Source organism: Panulirus ornatus, chromosome 32 (genome assembly GCF_036320965.1).
Source record: "Panulirus ornatus isolate Po-2019 chromosome 32, ASM3632096v1, whole genome shotgun sequence".
In the NCBI taxonomy this organism is placed as follows: domain Eukaryota; kingdom Metazoa; phylum Arthropoda; class Malacostraca; order Decapoda; family Palinuridae; genus Panulirus; species Panulirus ornatus.
Window position 1 is genome coordinate 832,892 of NC_092255.1, and position 26,205 is coordinate 859,096.

A 26,205-nucleotide genomic window follows, 5' to 3' on the forward strand; every position below is an offset into this window, starting at 1 on the left:
TCAGTACAACTCTGTAACCCCTTCATTCAGCAGTCAGTACAACTCTGTAACCCCTTCATTCAGCAGTCAGTACCACTCTGTAACCCCTTCATTCAGCAGTCAGTACCACTCTGTAACCCCTTCATTCAGCAGTCAGTACCACTCTGTAACCCCTTCATTCAGCAGTCAGTACCACTCTGTAACCCCTTCATTCAGCAGTCAGTACCACTGTGTAACTCCTTCATTCAATAATCGCTGCTTTTGAGTTAGTCGGGTTCCCATTCAATGTAGTTACCTGCAGGTAAGTTCTTGTTTCTTTTTCATTTCATCAGACAAATCATTATTAAGAAATTAGGAAGAATAGTGAGGCGTTAGAGAAACTAGATGTTTGGGTGAATTAGTGGGCAAGTGATGCAAGTCATGTTACTGGAAGGAGAGTCAATGTACAGGATCGTGAATCATGGGTGACAAATAAGGTTGGAAGATACGTTGGTCGCTATAGAGACGAAGTTAGATGATGAATATTCCTTCCAGCCTGCTGGGACGACTTGTCGACCAGCGGAGGTCCAGCCTGCTGGGACGACTTGTCGACCAGCGGAGGTCCAGCCTGCTGGGACGACTTGTCGACCAGCGGAGGTTCAGGAACGGATATTCATACGCAGGATAGATTTCGTTTACAGGAGGATGAGGCACAGGAGGATCACTGCATCATTCAGGTTGGGGATTCCTTGGTCAAGGATCAGGAGCAGGAGGTCTGGGGTAAGGGAAAGAATTTTTTTCTTTCCTGTTGAAAGATTGTAAGATGTTCGTGGGAAGTTTGGCGTCATTGTCTCATACACTCCCGAGGATTCAACGTCAGTTAGCCAGGTCCGCACAAAAAAAAATGATACTTTTTCCAGTAGCTCGGAGGTCGTGAGCTTAAGTAAATATGCTTGCTCGTACCTTAATACAAGTAGTTGATAAACCTACGCGCGACGATAATGTTTGAGATTTAGTTTTAACTACAAATAAGGATCTGGTTAACAGTGATGAAGTCGGAGAAAGTTTGGTACAAATGATCACCGACGAATTACTTTTAACTTTCAACATTACCTGTCATGCTGGTCAACCTGAGAGTCGCGACAAGACACCAAATCTTGGATGTGCAGATTTGAAAGATCTTCTCTGCTCGCGAGAGGCAAACTTGGGTAATGAATGAAAACGATATAGACGTAGTTTAAGAAAGCTTCACTAAAACGTTTAAAACAGTAGAGGGATCATTTGTGTCAACGCGTAGGAGACGGCGTCTTTCCAATGTAAAGCCAAAATGGTGGAACGATGACATGAACAGGTGTCTGTTGTCTTACAAAGCAGCACAGAAGAAGCAGATTCTGTGTCTGCGTCGTAAAACCAAGAAACTGGAGAATCGTCAGTAAGAAGCGTTGTATATTGTTGACCGGTTTATAAAGTGGGAGAGTTGATGATTGATGACCGATTCCCAGTGCTGGTAAAGCTGATCATACGTGACTTGTTCTTAGCAAAGTTGATGATAGCTTTTTGGTTGCTTGTGAGAGTTTGCGATGAATGACCGGTTGTTAGCATAAGATAGTGTTGTTGATGGATGAGTGGTTGTTAACACAAGATAGTGTTGATGATGGATGACCGGTTATTAACACAAGATAGCGATGATGATGGATGACCGGTTATTAACACAAGATAGCGATGATGATGGATGACCGGTTGTTAACACAAGATAGTGTTGATGATAGGTAACTGGTTGTTAACACGAGAGAGAGCTGGTGGTAGATAACCGGTTGCTTGTGTAGTATTACGAAAGGAGTAATTGGTCGTCTGTTGCAGGTACTATTATGACAAGAACATCATGACGAAGGTGCACGGCAAGCGCTACGCTTACAAGTTCGACTTCCGCGGCCTGGACCAGGTGCGGCAGCAGCAGAGCGCTGAGGCCCAGCGCTACCCGACGGACATCAGCTTCCTGACGGGGTACTCCCAGCTGCTGGGAGGATCTTCACCTCTGGCAGCGGGTCCCCTGGCTTCACCGTCACCTCACCCTCCGCCTCCCTTGCTCTCACCACCACCATACTGGGCAGCGGTGTCCTCCGCTGCCGCTCTGGCCACCACTTCTCCACTAGCCACGTCCTCTCCACTGGCTACGTCCTCCCCGCTGGCGACTTCACCTCCCCTGGGTCTCCACACGGCGCCCCTCACCTCTCCACTCAGCTCCCCGCCTCCTGACGTGCCCGTCACCACAACCACCTCAAGGACCCTGCCCCACTACCCGTACTCATGAGCCTCACACGGGAAGTGGGGAGAGTTTGGTCCAACGTTGGAAACTAGGTGGAACTTTATGGCCAACTTGTTATTCAAGCATCTCTTTCAGGCACCAGAAGACCTGTACTAGGGTAGCACTTAGTACCAGAGTTCAACTGGGAAGCCAGTAGAGTTGGCTGTGGATCCACCGGTGGTGAGATGTGGTGTTCATGCCAACCAGATCTCGAGACCAGACGTCTCCTGGCGTCGTCCAGGAGCTAAGCAAGATCTTGGGCATCACTTCCAGGATCCTACAGCCACCTCCAGTAGCCCAGAGGCGGCCGCACGTTACTCCGCTTCTTAAGTGATGTCAACAGCAAATCAGAGTTGTGTCTCAGTAGACTTTACGGTTTTAATTGTGCTTAGCAGTGACGAGATGTACTCAAGTGATACAGACTCGTCGAGGACAACAACTAATGTTCTTTGAAATCTCATACAATACTGAGAGGAGCGTCAGGCTGGCTCCAGGAAGATGACGCTTCCTCTCTTGGTGTGCCAAAACCTTCCGTGTGCTTAGCAAATACTGAATGATCAGGCTACGATAAACAAAGGATTAAGATGAAAGTTTTCAACAACTTCTCTCAAGAAAAGAAAAGTCTTTAGAGAAGGTGTGAAGTCACTTTGTAGTTTCGGATTCCATTCTTGCAGTAGCAGGCTTAATGAGATTCCAAAATTAGTTATAAGAATTACGTGTCTGCTGGACATGCGTCTGCTGGTCATAGGTTTTTCGTTCCAGTGAGACACAAGTGCCAAGAACATCTCTACTTATTAAGCACACCGGACGTTCCTCTTCCCATAACAACCTGTGGGCCAAGTCTGTAGCGAGGGACGTCAACATTTGTGTTCCTTCCCATTAGGCCAGGTTCAGGATCAACTTCTACACTAAACATATACACTACTGGCCCCTAATGTAACGTATTTTAATTTTGTTAAGAGAACTTTACAATGTGGCCTACGTAAGATTCCCCACTTAGACAAAAGGTTGATGACCAGCAATATAACACTTGTCACCCTATAACCCAAGGTCACCATCGTTGGTCGTCTTTGACCCTGGATTTTGGATCCTCAGCGCCTGGACTCGTTTCCATGTAAAGTTACCTGTATATAGATCAACATACTTCACATGTCTGCTTACATGTGAATATTGCTTTATGTGATGTCTCAAAATTGATGTGCGTGTCTGGAGTCATTCCATCCTCGACTTATCAGTACGTCTACATGCAAATAAGATTTGTCTTCGCCATTTCCCCCACCTGACCTATTGGTACGCCTCCTCACACAGACTTGGCCACAGGTTTGATACCACATATCAAAACACATTCCTGATTCTCGTCCGTAGTAGTCAGTCTCAAAGTTCCTGTTGCTAGTGAGGTAGTGCTCTCCACGTGCCCCCTCCTGCCCCAGCACCATCTTACCACCCCCTCACATCTCTTCCGTTTATCCGACATCTTTTTATCCGATATCCGTTATAACTACACATATCAGAGGATCTTCTCATCAGTTTAAAGTATGCGCCCACCAGAATATTTTCGTATATATCATCACTATTGTGGCAAATATCTTATCCTACTCTTCGTTTATTTTTTCTAAATATATCAAAAAAAATACAAAAATTCCCCTAAGTCTCTGGATGGAAATTAAAGTAATCCATAATAACTGTACAAGACAACTAATATTTTAAGTCCAAAGTTTGTATATAGATCTATTTTTTTATGTTTCAAAAGAAAACATTTTCATGTTGTTTGTGGGTATGAATGTGTCGCAAGGTAGAATCTTTCTTAGCTTATACGCTGGAATTAGTTTGACAGTGAACACGGATTAATGTATGAACATTATCCTCATTACAACTTCCTTTAGCTTTATAGGAGTAGATATTTTCATATATTGCATATTGCTATATATAACCCGTGCTTACCAAGCCATATAACCCGTGCTGACCTAGCCATATAACCCGTGCTGGCTGACCTAGCCATATAACCCGTGCTGGCTGACCTAGCCATATAACCCGTGCTGGCTGACCTAGCCATATAACCCGTGCTGGCTGACCTAGCCATATAACCCGTGCTGGCTGACCTAGCCACATAACCCAACCGGAATCAGATAATCAACCACAGCGTCTGATCGAAATCAAGTCCGGCTCAGCGTTTGTTAATAAGCTGTTGTTAATATACTGTTAACTTATGTTAACTTACTACTGCTGAGGAAAGTTAACAGTCGTTCACTCGCGTAGAAAAAGAAATGTATATTTGTATTATGAGGAACTTACAAATGAAGAGAACTGTAATGAAGAGTAGTGAAGGAAACCTTTCCTGGGAGAACAGGGTGGAAGGTCCACTGAGGAGGAGTGAGTTCCACGTACGCAGGTCACGAAGACCTTGTGGGCCAGCCTGGAACCAAGTGTCCACAATGAAGATCTCAGTACAGCTGCACCCTCCCCTCGTGCCTTCCAGTCAACAGCGACTTAGTTTTCATATCAAGTATCTGTATCAACTTGTAAAATAACATAAAAGAGACTCCACTCAATCCACACACTCTTGAAAAACCATACGTATAGTCAACCGCTTTTTCTTTATTCGTGAAGAAATTATTCGCTCAATATCACGAACCAGTTTTCCAGGAAACGACTCTGAAAAATAAATCTAAGAGTAAGGATTAAGTGACAACATAACAGACGGAGGTTCTTGCCATAAGTATGTCTAAGTTCAGCCATCTTTAGTCTTACACTGGCCAAGTGGGCTTTCATGTCTTCAAAGGTGATAATGTTAACATTTTACGTACAACTCAGTTGTGTATGAGAGCCTCCAGCTCTAACACTGAGGACGTACACCATTGATAGCACAGGTCTAACTCGTTCCTGGATGTGATCTCATAATTATGATAGGATCAAACAAGAGGCTAAATATGAATCAGGTATTTTACTTAGATCCTAGAGCGATGCTTGTACCCTGCCTGCCCAGCCTGCCTTATGCTTGTTACCTGCCTGCCTAGCTCGCCCCTGCTTATACCCTGCTTTCCTCACCTGCCTCTGCTTATATGGTATGAAGTAGCGTAGTGCTGGTAGTGGTGATCTTGCTCTCTCCCCTGGTGTGGTGTGGTAGAGCCAACTGGGTTGGTGGAGATCCCGTACCGTTGAAGCCGATGATGATCTTGCCGAAAGTTCGACTGGCTTCGAACTTAACATGAGAGCAAGGTCTTATTATCACTAATACTTTACCAGAGTCTCACGAATTGATTCAGACGTCAGCCATGGTACAACTGAACCAGTGGTCAGCTCTTGCAGTGAAACAGTCACACACCATCATTCAAAGACTTCCTGACTAAATCATCGAATAATCTCACCTCCTCACAACCACTTTCTTAAATCGTTTTATTTGACAAGATTTAGTTTGCTGCCGTGTGGTTGAATATTCTCTTTTTCCTTTTTAAAAATCGCTCGACCAAAACGTAACCAAATTCAGTCTTAGTTGTAACATACTGTTGCATTCAGTATAGTGGTATTAGCTTGGTTAGTAACATTGTTACATTCAGTATGGTGGTATTGCACCTCAGTAGCGTAAGTCATAATGAGCAGTAGTCGTCAGTCATCAGGTAATGAAGCAACACAAGTCGTCACCAGCGCCGACCGTCTGCGTGTGACTGGAGCAGGTGTCACTCGCGTCTGTATTGTATCTGTGGCAGTAGGAACTCTCGTGGCGGAGCTTCATAAACAATGTGAAACGAGACAAGATTTTCTTGAAAAATGAGACAATGTCCGAACTTTGTGAAGGATGACACCCGTGTGACAGAAGCCTTTGGTTTCCACATGTCAAGAAGTGTCCAGACGTACGACCTTCCCTGCACCATTATCCAGGTCCTCAGGACCCTAGAAGTTGGCAGTCGTCCCCATCATCGAATCCCACTTGACTTTCCTTAAATCAAAGTTCCATATTCAATTTAGCTTGACGCAGATAACCTGTTGACGCGATAGACGCAATACTGATCATGGTTTACTGTAAAGTGAGCCTGAGTCTGGCTGATAAAATGACTGGCGTCTGCACATCACTTCATCGTCGTGATTTTAGCTTTTTATGAAAGTCAAACTCGTGAGTGGACTCTGAGCAAGAGACCTGAAGGGGTTAACGTGTACATGTATGTACAACATAGAGTTCTCACAGTGTGACCGTCTGTAAATATAATGTACACAACTTCTGACTCGTAATTATGATCTGTAGAATCTGTCGGCAATTGTAGAACTTCCGGGTCGTGCTGTAGATCCCTGTAGAGATGTTGCTTAATGTTTGTTGATACTACTAGAGGTTTTATTGCATGGCATCAGACACTACATTGCATGGCATCACAAAGTACATTGCATGGCATCACACAGTACATTGCATGGCATCACACAGTACATTGCATGCATCACACAGTACATTGCATGCCATCACAAAGTACATTGCATGGCATCACACAGTACATTGCATGGCATCACACAGTACATTGCATGGCATCACACAGTACATTGCATGCCATCACACAGTACATTGCATGCCATCACAAAGTACATTGCATGGCATCACACAGTACATTGCATGGCATCACACAGTACATTGCATGGCATCACACAGTACATTGCATGGCATCACACAGTACATTGCATGCCATCACACAGTACACTGCATGCCATCACACAGTACATTGCATGCCATCACACAGTACATTGCATGCCATCAGACTGCACGTTACATGCCATCAGACTGTACACATTCACAATCAAGTCAAGGGACTTGATACTTAGTTTCAGAGCACTGGTGTGGGTCAGCCTTCTTCACCGCGCCATACAAGCAGGACTTGGTCGCCTCTTACATCAACTGAAAACCCTTTTGGCATATCATAAAGTCGATCCTTAAAAGTGCATTGAAATCATAAGGATTTTCATATAAGCTTCCAAAATCGGCAGCATAAAACCTTTTTATCTTTTGATAAGGAACTAACCCAATCCTGCTCACTTGGTTGTCTTAAAAACTAGCTGAACAAAAAGAAAATCTCTTTTTACAACAACACAATAGTAGAAACAAGTCTGTGTCTTCTCGCTTCCCAGATGATTACCACGTCTGCTTCAACCTGGCACCAGTACCAGAGGAAGGCCCATTCATATAACCTGTGCAACTCGCCCATTCGTAAAAGTCACACATGAGAAGCCATTTATACAAATGGCAAGAGACAGTTAATTTGATAATGTACTTTTTTCATTTTTTTCTTAGAATTTGACGGTTTCCTTTTTGATATTCAGAAGCATATAGCTTATGTGACATTTATATTTGTCTTGCCACGATGTCTTCCATGGCCATTGTTTTTGGTTGCCATATTAACGCTTAATTTTGCCATTTCACCTGCGGTAGTTCCCATAGTTTCTTTATCTAACCAGTTTACCGTATGACCTAGTCTGGCAGTACCTTCTGACACCTTTGATGGTAAGGATGATCTCTGCATCAAGGAGAAGATCTACCCTGGTAGACAGACGAGATGTACACCTTAATGAAAAAGTAAACAAACTAATCAGTTGCCATAGACATAAACAAACATGATTGGCAAGGTTACCTACTAGGTTGTGTGTTCACAAATGTTGAGATCATCTTGACCTCGGAGACGTTCTGACTGATCCACTCACTCATATACCAGTTAGAGAGGTGACTGGAAGTGAACTGCCAGACACTAGCACCGCTCATACAATCAGCTACACACTAAGATCTCAGTAGATATAGACACAATGATTAGCTTCTAGTAGTCAGCGTTCCATTCAGGAGTGTGCCCAGGGGTCCACTCACTCCACAGTAGCCCAGACTCTTCCAGAGTCACTTTCACATTCGTATATTCTTCCCGAGATGCATGAAGGCATAGTAGTATTTCTCCGTGAGTATCGACGAGGCTGGTTTAATGTAAGAAAAAGAAATATGTCACGTGTGAAATCACTTGAGGAGGAGGATATATGTAAAACGTTTTGTTCCGTCGTTGGAAAATACGAAAGCTCTCATACACTTCGTCCCTCCCACCAACCTCACTCAGCTGAGTGATTCTTATCTCATCTTAACCTTCCTCTAAGTCCATCCTGACTTTACTCCAAGTTTGTTGTATATCATTTGTCTTAATTATGTCATTTTCAAGCTTAGTTCAAGTTTTGTCCTTCGTCTAAGTTCATTGTATTAAAAGTAAGTGATGTCGGATAAATGGAAGTCGGATTTATGATGTGTAGGCAACATTTTGTTTTTCCCAAACTGCTGAGCAGCGGCGGTAGATCTGCTGTCTTTTCATAATGGCACAGGATGATGTGTAGTGTTCTAGTACCTGCCCATCCCAGTGTTTTTATGGTGAGGTAGAATCAAACTGGTTTGTCGTTGAAGTGTATCAAGTTTAAACAGATCAAGCTGAAGTAGATGAAGTTGAAGTAGATCAAGTTGTAGATCAAGTTGAGGTAGGTCAAGTTTAAGTAGATTAAGTTGAGGTAGGTCAAACTGAAGTAGATCAAGTTGATGTAGGTCACACTGAAGTAGATATGAGAAAAGAATACGATAAGTTTAGGGAGAGTGAGGTACCATGTATAGATGTTATTGTGGAGACATATATTCAGTCTGCTGGACGGCGATATAATTGCAGTCATGACGGATTTGTCTTTCGTTCTTGGTTCAGATATGAAGCTCCACCGGAGTAATGTGTCAATGAAGGAGAGGGAAATCAGCTGTAATATTATACCGAACGGTGTACGTTAACACTGTAGATACATTTTTCCATAGAGTTTATGAGGTGTGCGACTGTATGATTCAAAACAATTGAACAAAGGAATGGATTAGTATATTGATGGAACCAAATGTAAATATGTGATCACCGTCATGTTTCATCATTACGACCTGCTCATGTGACTCCGAACAGGCCACGAAAGCGACGATGACGCAGGAAAGATCATGTTTAGGTGATGTCCTCGCCACGATAAGACGCTGAAAACTGAAGGGGAGGTGTCCAAAACTAGTCTGCAACCATGAGTGCTCAGAGGTTGGGAACCTTTGCCATATGTCTAAGAATTATTTGACATTCTTCGATATCAGTCGTGGAGTGAAGCAGCGAGGGCTTGGGTGTGTATGTATTAGACTTAATAGGTCTCGTGCAATCATCTAACTACTGCTGGTTAGTTAACTGCTCGATAGTTAACTGTAGTTTTTCCTGTCTGCAATATTAGATACAGATATGTGATGTCCCTTGAGGAGAATTTTGTAGATTTATGTATTATGTTTATGATGTTTCTTAGTGACCACAACTGTAGACAGTTAAGATTTCAAAAGTTTTTAGATCAGCAACAAATTAGACTAGAGAGAAACTCGTTCAGTTCATCAAAATCTTCTGTAGTAAAGTGTAGAACCTTGGTGGGCGGGTAAACACTCATGACTCAGAGCGAAACCTTTTGTAAGAGTATGTGTGAGGTTGTAACAACCCATGTAGGACCTTCATGTCTCCAGCTTTACACCCGCGCCACCGTGGTTATTTACTGGTAAGCATGAGTACGGCTTCTCGAATGTAAACACAACTATTAGTCTTGTATTGATGACTTATTCTCATGATGGCTCTAAGAATGGCTACCTCTTTCTTGCAATATTTTAAACTTAACTTCAACATTTGCAACACAGGATCATCACGAGGCTCTTGGATCGCTGTCTGAAGGAGAAGTTATTGCAACATTTTGTTGACATCTTGAAGAACATATGACTGCGAGTCCTCACAGTTGATCATACGTACAATTATTTTTCTTTCTTTTTTCATTGCTAGCTGGTACTGGTACAAATTCATGTTTTGTGTTTGTGATATATGACAAAATAGGTAAATATGGGGACAGTTCATAGTCACTCTGTTGACAGATAGAAATGATAATGCAACGTTGCAACCAGTGTCTATGATCAAGATTTACCTTTATTTGTACAGGTAAATATTCATTTATTTACCGACGAAGATGTGTTGTTTACCTCTGTTGCTCATGTGAAGTGCTCCAGGTTAACATGAGTTACTTAATCTCCTCCCTGGAAGGAACTTTGGCTGTGAGTTCCCAGCGCCCACACCACTCACGCGGGTCATCTGAACCCCAGAAAGCGTCGTCCACCAGTGTTGTGGAGACCAAGTTTAACTCTCGGACCAGTATTATGATAATTTGAACTTTATCTCAAGTTATACATATATATTTTTTCTATTCATATCGTGTATCCATAAGTGTGTTAGTCGTGTGAGTGCCCTTGGGGCTGATAGGCCTTATATCCAAACACTTCCTGTCGTGTGGGTTTAATGAAGCAGTACTTCAGAATTCTCACTGCTTCACCAGCTGATTGTCGAGATACCTGAAGCAGTTCAGTCACCGGTGACGTAGGGTAACTGTATGACACGTTGACTATGGAGGCTATATAGGCTCCTTTATCTCTGCTGTGTCGTCAACACAAACCACAGGAAGAGTCTGGTATGACAGGCGGAGGTAATGCAGGTGCTGTGAGGGCAAACTGTGTGTGCGAGTGTACCTCAGTTGATTCTTTCTTGAGATATAAAGCAAAACAAACTTGCTTTTGCCTCAGATTCCTTTGTGTTTGTCCATGAATGTCTGATTGGCCATCAGAGTGTTCGCAAGTTATTCTCAGTATGTCTCAGTATTTGTAATGTGCCAGAGTTATACTACTGCTTCACGTGTTCGTTGTCATCCATCTGACTCAATTAAAAAACTTTTCCTTCAGTCTTGTTATGCAAGTTTTTGAATGCCTCCATATTGCTGATAATCTCACTCAGTATCTCTGGTTCTGAGAGAATATGTTGAATGTTAAACATTGTACTGATTCGCTTATCTTGTTGTTCCAGGTTTTAATGTGATGATGAATGTACATGTAATTCTTGCCTGCAACAATTATAAGGTTATTATTTTTCATTTCTTTCTTTATGAAAGTTGAATGAATTTTGTGAGAGTGAAACCCGCTTTCTTAAACATTCCTTCAGAAATGTTCATGTAGACCTGAAATCATTACTAGTTCTATATGTAAAATTCTGACACGAACATTCTGATTCAAAGTTATATTTGGCATAAAATTTTACGACAGTTAGTGCAGAATTTTGATTGGTGGAGCCATCTGACCCTGCAGGTACTAGATGTTCTGCCATGATTGTTGGTGGAGAAATTATGTAGGATGATATGTAATGTTCCATGTGTGTGTTTTAGTAAGTCGTCTATGTTAATTTGATACGCCATATGTGTACTTTGGCAAGCCACGTGTGGTACGCCATGTATAGCAATCCATCTCTATACCTGGGCAAACCATGTGTGGGAAGCTGTCTGTGTACTTTGATGTTTGATGATATATATATATATATATATATATATATATATATATATATATATATATATATATATATATATATATATATATATATGTCATGTGTTTCGTCCATGCCTGAAGAATACGAAATCCTGTGATTACATTGTTTTGTTTGCTGGTAAATCATTTTACTTGTTAGTTTCCCACAGTATCTCTGTGATAGGCTATGTTAGATGGGAAGCCATAGCTTTACTTAAAACCAGACAAACGATGATACTGATGTAGTTGTTGGAATACGTGAGAACAATGCACCACTCCCCTGCCACGCACCTCCAACCCCCTTTCCCCATCCTCCAGGATATGAGAGTCAGTTTTATTAATTTAGGTCAGATGGTGACACCAGAGAGGTCGTATGATTCGTGGCCAATGTGTTAACCTTTATCAGTCGATCTGTCAATAAAAATGTCACGAAATAAATTTTCTTTTCCTATCATTTTGTGCTTTATAAAGAGTCATCATGAAGATGTCTTTATGGATACCAACTGATATTGAACGTACAGTCGTCATGGCAACAGTCTGACTGATGAAGCACAGATGGAGACCTAAGATAGTGAGGAGTTAAAGAATATTGTGAAATAGAAGAGAGAACAGAAGTCAAGTAACAAGCCGAACACAGACACAAGATCACCATGGTACAGACAGACAGGGTGGGACCACTGCTGAACCACAGATCACCATGGTACAGACAGACAAGGTGGGACCACTGCTGTACCGCGCCGCCCCACACCTACATGGTTGGTGGTGTCCGTTATCATCATCATGGTCAGCCACACCTCAGACCCTCGTATTATTCAGATCAGCCCAGCAGTAACCCAGCTGTACCTGTGGTCGTTAATGTCTCAGGTTGTGTGTAAGATTATGTATTGATGGAGTTAAAGCTTGTTTAAGGTTTGACTTAGTGATGAAATGTTCCATGTCTGCCACCTTGAACGAGAGGATTTACACACGTAACTTGCACAATTCTGGAATTACCTACGTGTCTCCTTTCGCCCACGACCAGCTGCTTCCCAGAGGCACCTCAGTCTTCACGGGGATCGGCAGGAATTCCCAACGCAATGGTCAACACAAGGGACGTAACACACCTACGTACTTATCAAGACAAGAAGAGGTAGTGGTGTACACTGCTGGAGATGACAGGGTAGTGATGTACACTGCTGGAAGATGACAGGGTAGTGGTGTACACTGCTGGGAGATGACAGGGTAGTGGTGTACACTGCTGGGAGATGACAGGGTAGTGCTGTACACTGCTGGGAGATGACAGGGTAGTGCTGTACACTGCTGGGAGATGACAGGGTAGTGCTGTACACTGCTGGGAGATGACAGGGTAGTGGTGTACACTGCTGGGAGATGACAGGGTAGTGGTGTACACTGCTGGGAGATGACAGGGTAGTGGTGTACACTGCTGGGAGATGAGAGGGTAGTGGTGTACACTGCTGGGAGATGACAGGGTAGTGGTGTACACTGCTGGGAGATGACAGGGTAGTGATGTACACTGCTGGGAGATGACAGGGTAGTGGGTGTACACTGCTGGGAGATGACAGGGTAGTGGTGTACACTGCTGTGAGATGAGAGGGTAGTGGTGTACACTGCTGGGAGATGACAGGGTAGTGGTGTACACTGCTGGGAGATGACAGGGTAGTGGTGTACACTGCTGGGAGATGACAGGGTAGTGGTGTACACTGCTGGGAGATGACAGGGTAGTGGTGTACACTGCTGGGAGATGACAGGTAGTGGTGTACACTGCTGGGAGATGACAGGGTAGTGGTGTACACCATGCTGGGAGATGACCGAGGGTAGTGATGTACACTGCTGGGAGATGACGGGTAGTGGTGTACACTGCTGGGAGATGACCGGGTTGGAGACACTGCTTGGGATAGGGCAGTGTGTACAACTGCTGAGATGACAGTAGTGGTGTACACGCTGGGAGATGAACAGGGTAGTGGTGTACACTGCTGGGAGATGACAGGGGGTAGTGATTGTACACTGCTGGGAGATGACAGGGTAGTGGTGTACACTGCTGGGAGATGACAGGGTAGTGGTGTACACTGCTGGGAGATGACAGGGTAGTGATGTACACTGCTGGGAGATGACAGGGTAGTGGTGTACACTGCTGGGAGATGACAGGGTAGTGGTGTACACTGCTGGGAGATGACAGGGTAGTGATGTACACTGCTGGGAGATGACAGGGTAGTGATGTACACTGCTGGGAGATGACAGGGTAGTGGTGTACACTGCTGGGAGATGACAGGGTAGTGGTGTACACTGCTGGGAGATGACAGGGTAGTGGTGTACACTGCTGGGAGATGACTGGGTAGTGAGGTACACTGCTGGGAGATGACAGGGTAGTGGTGTACACTGCTGGGAGATGACAGGGTAGTGGTGTACACTGCTGGGAGATGACAGGGTAGTGGTGTACACTGCTGGGAGATGACAGGGTAGTGGTGTACACTGCTGGGAGATGACAGGGTAGTGATGTACACTGCTGGGAGATGACAGGGTAGTGGTGTACACTGCTGGGAGATGACAGGGTAGTGGTGTACACTGCTGGGAGATGACAGGGTAGTGATGTACACTGCTGGGAGATGACAGGGTAGTGGTGTACACTGCTGGGAGGGTGACTGGGTAGTGATGTACACTGCTGGGAGATGACAGGGTAGTGATGTACACTGCTGGGAGATGACAGGGTAGTGGTGTACACTGCTGGGAGGGTGACTGGGTAGTGAGGTATGCTGCTGAGGGTTGACAACTTGTATGAATCATCATAGGATTAACTTGATGTGTGAAGTATTGAGGCAAACGCTGGGTGTGTTGTGGTAACTTGGAGACGGGTATTATCCTCTGATCACCAGCACGTTACCCATTATGAACATACCTTGACATGGTTCATGATGAGAAGCAACACAGGAATATCGGTGGGTCGAGACGCTAACAATCCATCTTACATCGTTATCTGAGATGGACCTCTGGTAGCAGATGGTACATGACCTGGGGTCATGCCACATCATGATAACAGGTGTCATTATATAACATTATCACAAGTTTTAAGTTAATTTAAACAGTATTAGCCTTGAAGTGTCAGGGGATGGAGAGGTGCGAACATTGCCAATGTTCGTTTATTCCTGACTCTATCTGACTGAATCAGGAGACGTCAGCAACAACATATGTGTCATTATGTATCAGCTTGTGTGCTGACATGATCGTATGTTTCATGACTGTAATCATGATTCATCACAGAATCATCATGCGTGTCTTCATACGAGTCATCATGCGTGTCTCTAGTGTACCTATAGTGAGATGAATCTGTCTCTGATACATGGTTCATGCAAGCTTACAGCCCATGACTTGGGTCAAGCTGTAGGAACAGCTTGGCAAATAAGAAAGCTTCATATCCGATCTTGTCTGGGGAAGTTTAGTCACACGAGCAAAGAGAACGTCATGGGGTAAACAACAGCCAGATGTTTCAACCACAACTCCCAAATTTGGTTAATATCTGTAGGAACGATTCACAAAGTTCCGGGAAGTGTTATGACGAACACTGACTAACACCCGAGGGCAGGCAGGGGTGTAATCATGAGTCACGAGCAGTACGAGATCTTTTCCAAATGTCGTGATTTTGTGAATGAACTTTCCCGCCCCCACTCTCCCCAGCCCAGCCACCTACACTCCCCAGGGGGAAAATGTCAAGATGAATGAACTGCGATGCCAGACGCACATGAGTCATGCCACACTCTCTTTTACTTATTCTACTCATGAAATTTAGGACGCAAGACGGTAGGTAATACCATGGACAATAAGGTATAATCATTAGTCAGCTACCTGTATGTAACAAATCACAATCGTACAGAAAAACATAAGATTGACTTTACTATACTCAGGGTTAAAGTGAGCTGTGATGCACGACAACAATTAGTATTTTGAAATCACTTTTGAGAGCCGATCACTCACTTTCCAAACGACCATAATGGTTTGACCATAAGGAAACGTTCTTCTAAAGTAAGTCTCACCTAAAATCATACCTTATATTTACAAAACAAAGTGTTTATATAAGAAGCCTGGCAACCTACCCGCACCTTACTCATCCATTCTTGGAACTCGGCCATGGTGTGACGTCATAGTTTGTGGGTGGGGAACCGGATATCGAATGCTAAAAGCCACCAGCCATTACAATGCAAAGCATTTCTAAAAGATAAATTGTCCGTCTCATGCTTATCATGTACCATGGTAGAGATAATCTACTCTTTATAAAGCTGCATGATGCCAAGAATTAGATAGTAACACTCTAAAGACCTTTGTTGAGGAGAGTGAGAGAGAGAGTCAGAGTATAACTGTCTGGATGTACATAACAACGATCCAGCCAGTTCAGCGGAGTATCTGTGTGACTCACACACCCCCACATACCCCATCATTTCGTACACATTCATGGAAAATGTCGAAAGGAAAGTTGTGAGGCTATAATCTAGGAAATATAAAAACGCAAAATTATTACAACTGAACTATATATGTAAGATGGAAAACCTGGTCTTACAACACTGAACTAACGGGGCCACGACCACTGAGTCCTGCCTGTACTGTGTATAAATCCACTACTATATAAATTACAAAAGTATAGTAGATTTAAGTATTCCAGTGTATATACAAGGTCAGTACAGAACGACAATACTGTAAGACTGAACATCTCAAAATAGCTTTTACGAAATACATTGCGTTATGTACGTACAAGTGGGAATTATAACGGGCCGGCTGGTATCAGACGTCACCAGAGAACATTTCATTTGTTATTTTATACATTTACCTGTTTCATGCAGCGAGTCACCGGAATATCATGTTAAAATATGATGACATTTTGAATCATTCAGTCAACACAGATGACGCTTGAGGCTACTGGCCGAACATAAGCCTGGCATACATGACTGTATTGATCATACACATCGAAAGACTTGTTGGCTAATCCACACTCGTTGCTGGAATGCATCTTGCTAATGTTTACTTTGAATCATGACTTGTACAGGGTATGTATTTACGATGTGCCACTATTAAGCATTATGTATAACGGTTTGTTTATGTCCTGGTGTTTACAAAGCAGAATGCACATATCTCTCGCTCACCTGTTATACATGAGTGATGGGCAGAAGAGAGAGAGAGAGAGAGAGAGAGAGAGAGAGAGAGAGAGAGAGAGAGAGAGAGAGAGAGAGAGAGAGAGAGAGAGAGAGAGAGAGATTCGTAAACGAGAATGAGAGTTGGCAGGTAAATATTCTTCCCCAGATGTACAGTGAATACAGTATAGTAAGACCTTGTCATCCATACACAGAGACGGAAGCTTCCCTCATCTGCCCTTGACTCAGCATGGTAGGGCATCCCCACACACCACACACCTTCCTAATGTACGAGCTATTGACCCTATCAGTCTGCCTCACTGGATTATCCTATGAATGATGAAATGATTACTGTGTAAGTACTTACATGTTATGTCAGCCTTTCCATGTACATAAGTACACTTTATTGTTCTTATCTTGACACATATCTCTCATGGCTGTTATCATCTTGATGCTCATGTGTCATGAGCGAGTTGGACAATACTTGATCCTACAATGGATAGTATCACAGTATACTTAAGTTTGGTTTGTACATGTGAATATGTTGAGTACACAGAGTGTCTGTCTGTTTGGTAATGTGTCTGTTTTCTTATATGTACTTTTCTCTGTGATGTACAGAAATATGTACTTTAAGTTCCTCTATCTTCACTTGTATACTAACTTGTAGCATACGTACAGTATGCATAGTACTTATTATCTTTGTATTATTTACCATTACTGAGAACAATGTACCGGTGCTCTTCATGAAATTAGAAAGGATTTGAATACATAATTCCTACAGTAAAACCTCGATCAGGAATATTAAACCTCCTCCTCTCACACTGCCTGTGGTTCACCCTCCTCCTCTCACACTGCCTGTGGTTCACCCTCCTCCTCTCACACTGCCTGTGGTTCATCCAGACACCAGGTCACACATTTCTCGTCACATGTAAGAAGTAAACCACTACAGCCCAACTGGGTCAAGAATGTGAGGAAGGCTTCAGGATCAGTAACACTAACATCTCAGTGTTGACTGTGGCGCCGTCATGCCCCGCGAGGTGAACACACTCGCTTAACAATGAATTTCTCAAATGTTTCTCTATAACAATAACTTAGTGACGTACGTCATCTCATTATTGGTTAGATATATAATGATTACACTGTGTCATTCCTCGATTATCGTACATTATATGCTAAGATTATCGCATTGTTCATTCTCATGATCAAAATTCTTTCGAGTCAGTGGGCAACCTTTCCAAGCCATGAACCACAACGTATTTTGAGATCACTGGCCACTACTCCCGGATGTTATAATATGGTTGTCCACTACTCCCGCATGATATAATATGGTTGGACATTACTCCCGCATGGTATAATATGGTTGTCCACTACTCCCGGATGGTATAATATGGTTGTCCACTACTCCCGGATGGTATAATATGGTTGGACATTACTCCTGGATGGTATAATATGGTTGGACATTACTCCTGCATGGTATAATATGGTTGTCCACTACTCCCGGATGGTATAATATGGTTGGACATTACTCCCGCATGGTATAATATGGTTGGACATTACTCCCGCATGGTATGATATGGTTGGACATTACTCCTGGATGGTATAATATGGTTGGACATTACTCCTGGATGGTATAATATGGTTGGACATTACTCCCGCATGGTATGATATGGTTGGACATTACTCCTGGATGGTATGATATGGTTGGACATTACTCCTGGATGGTATAATATGGTTGGACATTACTCCCGCATGGTATGATATGGTTGGACATTACTCCTGGATGGTATGATATGGTTGGACATTACTCCTGGATGGTATAATATGGTTGGACATTACTCCCGCATGGTATGATATGGTTGGACATTACTCCTGGATGGTATGATATGGTTGGACATTACTCCCGCATGGTATGATATGGTTGGACATTACTCCCGCATGGTATGATATGGTTGGACATTACTCCTGGATGGTATAATATGGTTGGACATTACTCCCGCATGGTATGATATGGTTGGACATTACTCCTGGATGGTATGATATGGTTGGACATTACTCCCGCATGGTATGATATGGTTGGACATTACTCCCGCATGGTATGATATGGTTGGACATTACTCCCGCATGGTATGATATGGTTGGACATTACTCCTGGATGGTATGATATGGTTGGACATTACTCCCGCATGGTATGATATGGTTGGACATTACTCCCGCATGGTATGATATGGTTGGACATTACTCCTGGATGGTATGATATGGTTGGACATTACTCCCGCATGGTATGATATGGTTGGACATTACTCCCGCATGGTATGATATGGTTGGACATTACTCCTGGATGGTATGATATGGTTGGACATTACTCCTGGATGGTATGATATGGTTGGACATTACTCCTGGTACACAAAGCGCACCTCACAAAACTCTTGGGATAATTTTGGCCTCAAACTGAGGCTTGTGAAGGCAGGATGATCCCCCTCGTCTGTACACAGTGTCTGGAGGGAAAATCTCCCCGGACATAGTGTCTGGGGGTAAGATCTCCCCAAACATAGTGTCTGGGGGGAAGATCTCCCCAGACATAGTGTCTGGGAGAAGATTTCCCCGGACATAGTGTCTGGGGGAAGATCTCTCCGGACATAGTGTCTGGGGGAAGATCTCCCCAGACATAGTGTCTGGGGGGAAGATTTCCCCAGACAGTGTCTGGGGGGAAGATCACTCTGGACATAGTGTCTGGGGGATGTTTGTACAATTACAACAAGACAAAAGACATGACAGGTCTGATCACGTCACTCACGCTTACAACATAAAACCAATTTACCCTGCGTCATGAACCTGTCTAATGCCTGGAAGAAGTGATAACAACACTACATGCACGAAATTCCTGCTTCCAGACTTCGTAACAAAGCTGGCTCTGAGCTGGGACAGGGGTGGGGCCTTTCCTGGATCTAGAAACTGAAAAAAAAAACAAAGCTGAAAGTTAAAGACCTTGAACCAGACATGTTAGTCCAGCAATCCAGTTCTTGGCACCACATCCAGTCTATCTGGAACTACATGAGGATGTTCTACAAACTTTCTGTTCTGTAGAACTTTTGTTGTACTGATGTTGAACAAGAAAGTGCAGCAGCAGCAGCAGCGGTGTGTGCCTGGAGGCTGCTGGTGGACTGCTGGTGATGCAATATTTTCGTCGATCGCATCACCGAGAGTTGATTCTCCATGAGAATAGAAGAGATTACTAACCATATGGCCCGTGGAGACGTCAGACAGATAGTGTTATAACACTCCTCACGTCTCTACCTGTCTAAAGCTTCCAGGGAGAGTGTGGGTGTGACGCTATTGTGTAACGCTACTCTGCTTCCACGAGACCAGGACAGCGAATCCTGTGCTTGCATTGCTCACATGCAGTTCCCTTTGTTTCTTATGTATAATCTTATGTGTATGTGTGTGTATGGAGAGAGAGAGGAGGGGTTTCTCATGACAAAGAGAAGATCAGCTTTACCTGTCGTTTGTCATCAGGTTATTGTAGGAGGAAGATACCGTTGCTCTCAGGCTTCTGCTAAAACCTCTCAAAGGTTGTGATATATGAGACACGTTGGTATATTCGTGTAGAAAACAGATGTAAGATTCATTATCGATATATCTTATCTTGGAAAAGAAAATGTCATCTTCTCTTACCAAGTTAGGAACCTAATGTTATAATGTTTACATTATTATGATGTTCATCTAGGCCAGATAACGTGTTCATTATGGTGTTCATTAAGGCCAGATAAGGCATCTGAATCCCCACAAGACATGTTACTAGTGTATTCATCTGTTTTGTTTTCGTGTCTTTTAAGTGAGTTCCAACTGGTTTGTGATATAACAACTTGTTTTCTTTCAGTTTATAGATTAGTCAGACTTCGTTTGATGTAGTTATGACCAGACTGGTGCAATACCTGCTCCACTACAAACGATTGTGGAACATATTGATGGAGTCGTGCACCTCGAGAATGAATTCTGACGTTTACTATCTGTTTTCTGAATTTAAGAAGAGACCAGTAATGTGTGATAATTGGATATATAGTTACTGACTTACGCACACTCACACACACACACACACACACACACACACACACACACACACACACACACACACACACACACAAACACCATGAGTTAGCAGGGTCCCAACCGGGGTTGGGCCCGCATGGGTTCATATCCAGGGCCCTACTAGATAGAACCCCCATCCCCGCACAGTCCACCTCAGCCATGACACGCACCTTCATCACTGTTCACATCTTCACATCATGTACCTAATCTCTGGCACCTCTCATGCCACTCCTCTGCTCCCCAGCCGTGTCCCACCTGGGCCTGGGGAGGTGACCTCCGCGATTGTGTAATCACCCCCCCACCTCCTTGTACCCAGGAAGGATACAACAGGGTTTATCTCCTCACCTGAAAATCCCGTTCCCTAGTCATAAACACGCTCTTGCATAGACGTGATTACGTACGCCATATTACCAGAACCAGCTGAAGTATGTGTATATACTGTGATCATGGCGAGTGGGCTGGGGCAAGATAATTACTTCCTTCTGGGTACAGGGTGCGTCTCTCTCTGGGTAGGGAGAAAGAACCTGTGTCTCTCAATACATGGTAGGTACAGGGTGCGTCTCCCACTGGGTAGGTGGAAGGAACCTGTTTTACAATACGTGGTAAGTGAAGGTTTCGTAGTGCAATGAGGAAGGTTCTGTTGATTTCTGTTTCTCATTGTCGTCATCTGATTACAATACTGTGACGTCATAATGGCTTCCTATTTTCTTTGTGAATTCGACTCACATTACTCTGCCTTTATGTTCTTCATTAATCATTAATCTTTCTTAGATTACTCTGCATCTACTTAATCCCAACGGCATTTTTGACTTCTTTATAACAGTTAAGATTATGCAATCTTCCTCTCTCTCTCTCTCTCTCTCTCTCTCTCTCTCTCTCTCTCTCTCTCTCTCTCTCTCTCTCTCTCTCTCTCTCTCTCTCTCTCTCTCTCTCTCTCTCTCTCTCTCTCTCTTCTAACTCACATTACTCCATCATTCGTCACTCTGATGATAATACTTTCATTTTTCTATCAAGACCCGGGGACTTCCCTCCACTTCTGGCATGAAATTTGATAAGATTTAAAAGCTTCACATCTTTACGTATGCCTTTAGTATCTTTTTATTTCGATCATATGTGTACTTCGTCACACTCATACATACATATAAACAATAGTATAGTGACATTAGAATATACATTTACATTAGAATTGACGCACATATCTTGTAAAGAAATATATCAATCACACATTCATCCCTGCATATACACATATGCTCAGTGACACAACATACATATGTACAAACCCAGATATACATAGATGATGTAAGGACAAACAGCAGCGTTCATCTATGTAGACAACTTCAGACAAACACACAAGCAGAATCATGTACTAACAGGCCCGGGCCAGGGTAGCCCGTGACGCTTGCACAAATACTTGTTATTCTCCCAACAGACGAAGATTCAGAGAATGAAGAGTTGCACACGAATGTATTTAACCTTTACTTATTATGGAAGAACGAGAGAGAAACCAGTGAGAAATGTTATAAGAAATGACACAGGCCAAGACCAGTACGAGGATGTGTCATGAGAAATGACACTGGCAAGACCAGTACGAGGATGTGGCATGAGAAATGACACAGGCAAGACCAGTACGAGGATGTGGCATGAGAAATGACACTGGCAAGACCAGTACGAGGATGTGTCATGAGAAATGACACTGGCAAGACCAGTACGAGGATGTGGCATGAGAAATGACACTGGCAAGACCAGTACGAGGATGTGTCATGAGAAATGACACTGGCAAGACCAGTACGAGGATGTGGCATGAGAAATGACACTGGCAAGACCAGTACGAGGATGTGGCATGAGAAATGACACTGGCAAGACCAGTACGAGGATGTGGCATGAGAAATGACACTGGCAAGACAGAACCTGATATAAGGAAAATATTCATCAGGAGAGGCGGTGTCGTACCGGGTCGTGAGGACCAGCGTCTGTCATACAGACACGTTCTGAACGTTCGTGTGTCTGTAGTGGATGGACCTGACCTCTTCCATGTCCATTGTTACAAAGTTTGGTTCAATATTATGAAGAGCAATATTTGGTCATCCTACTGTGAACAATTTTTTGTCTGTTTGTTTGTTTGTGTGTGTGTGTGTGTGTGTGTGTGTGTGTGTGTGTGTGTGTGTGTGTGTGTGTGTGTGTGTGTGTGTGTGTGTGTGTGTATGTGTCTGTGCTTCACCAGGTCCGGGGTTTGAAGAACTACTAGGAACAACAGGCGAGGAGGACCTTCTTTGTTTCTACATGAATACAAAGGCCAGATCGAGGAGCGTGGCATGCATGCAGGGGTCACAGGAGGAGCGTGGCATGCATGCAGGGGTCACAGGAGGAGCGTGCCATGCATGCAGGGGTCACAGGAGGAGCGTGGCATGCATGCAGGGGTCACAGGAGGAGCGGGAGAAGGATTATCATGCCACAGTGATATTACAGATGGACGGGTAGAACAAAGTAAACAGTTGAAACAGAAGTAGAGTTTGTGTAGGAATGGCCACCACACTGCTTGCTGACTGGGGTCCAGAGCTGCACGAAGAAGGAAAGAAAGTATGAAAAGTGAAGATTATAAAGGATTAGATAAATGTCATAAATAATGGTAAAATCATCCTTCCTTAGCTACCGATAATGATGATAATGATAATGATGATAGTGAGAGCAGGCAGATGTCCAAAGCTCTTATATGACACCGCAGACGGAAGCATGGGAAGGTACCTGGAGTAGATGACACCAGAGAATGGTAAGGTACGTGGAGGGAATGAAGCATCATTATAGTCGGTGAACGTAATGATGTTATTGCATGACACGTTCATCACATCATGGTACATGTGACTACCACATGTTGGTGCTGATGGAAAAAAAGAAAGAATTTTTCAGGTACTGTAGATGATACGAGGATGATGCGTAGGAGAGAGTTGTCCAGCTGAAGGACTGATGAGCATGGATGGCTTTCTACATAGGATGGTGAGCTGGGACAGGATCCTACATAGGATGGTGAGCTGGGATAGGATCCTACATAGGATGTTGAGCTGGGACAGGATCCTACATAGGCTGGTGAGTTGGGATAGGATCCTACATAGGATGTTGAGCTGGGATAGGATCCTACATAGGATGGTGAGCTGAGATAGGATCCTACATAGGATGGTGAGCTGGGATAGGATCCTACATAGGATGGTGAGCTGGGACAGGATCCTACATAGGATGGTGAGCTGGGATAGGATCCTACATAGGATGTTGAGCTGGGACAGGATCCTACATAGGATGGTGACCTGGGATAGGATCCTACATAGGATGGTGAGCTGGGATAGGATCCTACATAGGATGGTGAACTGGGATAGGGTCTTACACAGGATGGTGGGCTGGGATAGGGTTCTACACAGGATGGGGAGCTGGGATAGGAACCCACAACTGTTCCACAGCGGGAGAAAGAGCTGATGAATAGTAAGGACGAATGAAGTATCATGCTTACTTCCAACATTACTATGTCAGGTAAAAACTTCACACATGGATGACGGAGACCTGATTCCAAGCATGATTTTCAGTCGTGATCATTATCACACTAATACAATACATACTAAGTATGTGACTTTCTACAGAAAGTATTAATGACTGGAAAGAGTGTGACTTGTACTTGGTAATTGGCTGTAAGTCAGAAGTCATATTCATGCTACCTACGAATACGTCTTGACAAACAATGCGTTGGTGAGACGGCTCCTTGGAAGAGCGTGGGGAGGGAACACATACTATCGCCCACTAACAAAGAGGTGAAGCAAAATTCCTCCTCTTATTTCATAACATTATCGACACACATCCTGTTGAGTCAGTCACACTGGGTCCACTGGTGAGCTCTTTGTTTCTGAACTCAGAAACCATCTATAATATGGGATCCTCAGACGGGCTTTTGTTTGGGTCTGTCGCTGACTGTCAGGAATCTTTTGTTTCTTTACATAAATCTCATTTATCACATCCGCATACAATCTGTCATGTATACATTACTCAACAACTTACCTTATGCAACACTAACGTCGGACATTACACCGAGATTACGTAATGAAAAACAAACGGGTTCTGGACGATCAATATGACGCCATCACCAGACCTGAGTGAAGGTATAAAGGAACAGGACGTCAGCTCAGGAGGTGAGTTCCTCCGGCGGAGGACCAGCAGGGTTGTGCTTACAGCGTCAGGAAGTGACAATAAAGACGGTGTTACTGGACAAGATCAGGTGACGGGACTGCGGACGTGAGACTAGTGTCCAAGAAATCAGTACAGAAACGCCACAAGTTCGTGCCGTCATAACAGATTACTGTGCCCTCACCACAGTCGGACCACACCAAGTGGGTAGCACGAGACTACAAGGAATGGCCAAGATATATACAGGTCTTGCATTTGTTATGTTTTGTTGTGGCGTCGTCACCGGTCACGTGCTTCACCCTGACGACCTCAGGGGGTCGGAGGTCATCGTCCAAGCTTCTGGGCTGACGGTGTCAACAAATCAAGATCGGTGGAACGGCCGCCCCTACGTCTTCATCCGCCAGAGACCCGCGTCCATAGGAAGACGCTCATCGATCACCATGACTCGAAGCTCACTTAAACCCGAACCAACGATGCAGCCGAAGCCTCTCTTAGATCACTCAAGGATCCAGCTCTCAGCCGAAGCACGGGAGAAAAGTGCTTATCAAGTACTACGTCAAGGTAGAAACAATTATCTAAACCTTCGTGACAGAAATACAAACCACAGATCTGAGACCACACCTGGGGAGGATGATAGTGCCTACCTCACTAACCAACCACCCACTACCACAGGCGGAGTTGTTCCCACCGTTCGTGATGCATCGAAACCTTCAGCGAACCCTCGAGTAGCGAGGAGTACCCTCTGGGGAGGGCTTGGTGGCAAAAAGCAGTTGATCCTGGACCTGCCTCCGCTGCCCTGCCCGAAGACCTGCCAGATACGAGTGCGGGGTCAGTGTGTGCTCCACCTAAACTGCCTTTTGAAGGAGAAACAAACCTCTTGACGAAGATGTGGACGTCTGCGCCAGGAACCTGCCTCATGAAGAATTACAGACACAACTGCTGACGAAGATGTGGCCGTCTGCATCAGAAACCAGCTTCATATAGAGCTACAATCACAGCTCCTGATGAAGAGGTGACCGTCTGTATCAGAAACCTATCTAAAAAAGAGCTACAGTCACAACTCCTGACGAAGATGTGGCTGTCTGCATCAGGAACATGACTCAAGAAGAGCTACAAGCACAACTCCTGTCGAGGGTGTGGCCGTATGCGCCTGGAATATACATGTAAAATGCTGTACAGAAATTAATCTATAGAATGAATTCATTAAT

The 26,205-nt window shown here is 43.9% G+C and overlaps 1 protein-coding gene across 1 annotated transcript in view; it reads left to right on the forward strand.

Moving 5' to 3' along the window:
* LOC139758954 (uncharacterized) overlaps positions 1 to 12,068 on the forward strand; it is a 129,146-nt gene extending 117,078 nt beyond the window's left edge. Inside the window, exon 5 of the mRNA XM_071680775.1 lies at positions 1,819 to 12,068. Within this exon, the coding sequence (XP_071536876.1) occupies positions 1,819 to 2,269 (451 nt within the window). The 3' untranslated portion in view covers positions 2,270 to 12,068. The remainder of the gene's footprint in view (positions 1 to 1,818) is intronic.
* Positions 12,069 to 26,205: the final 14,137 nt, after the last annotated feature.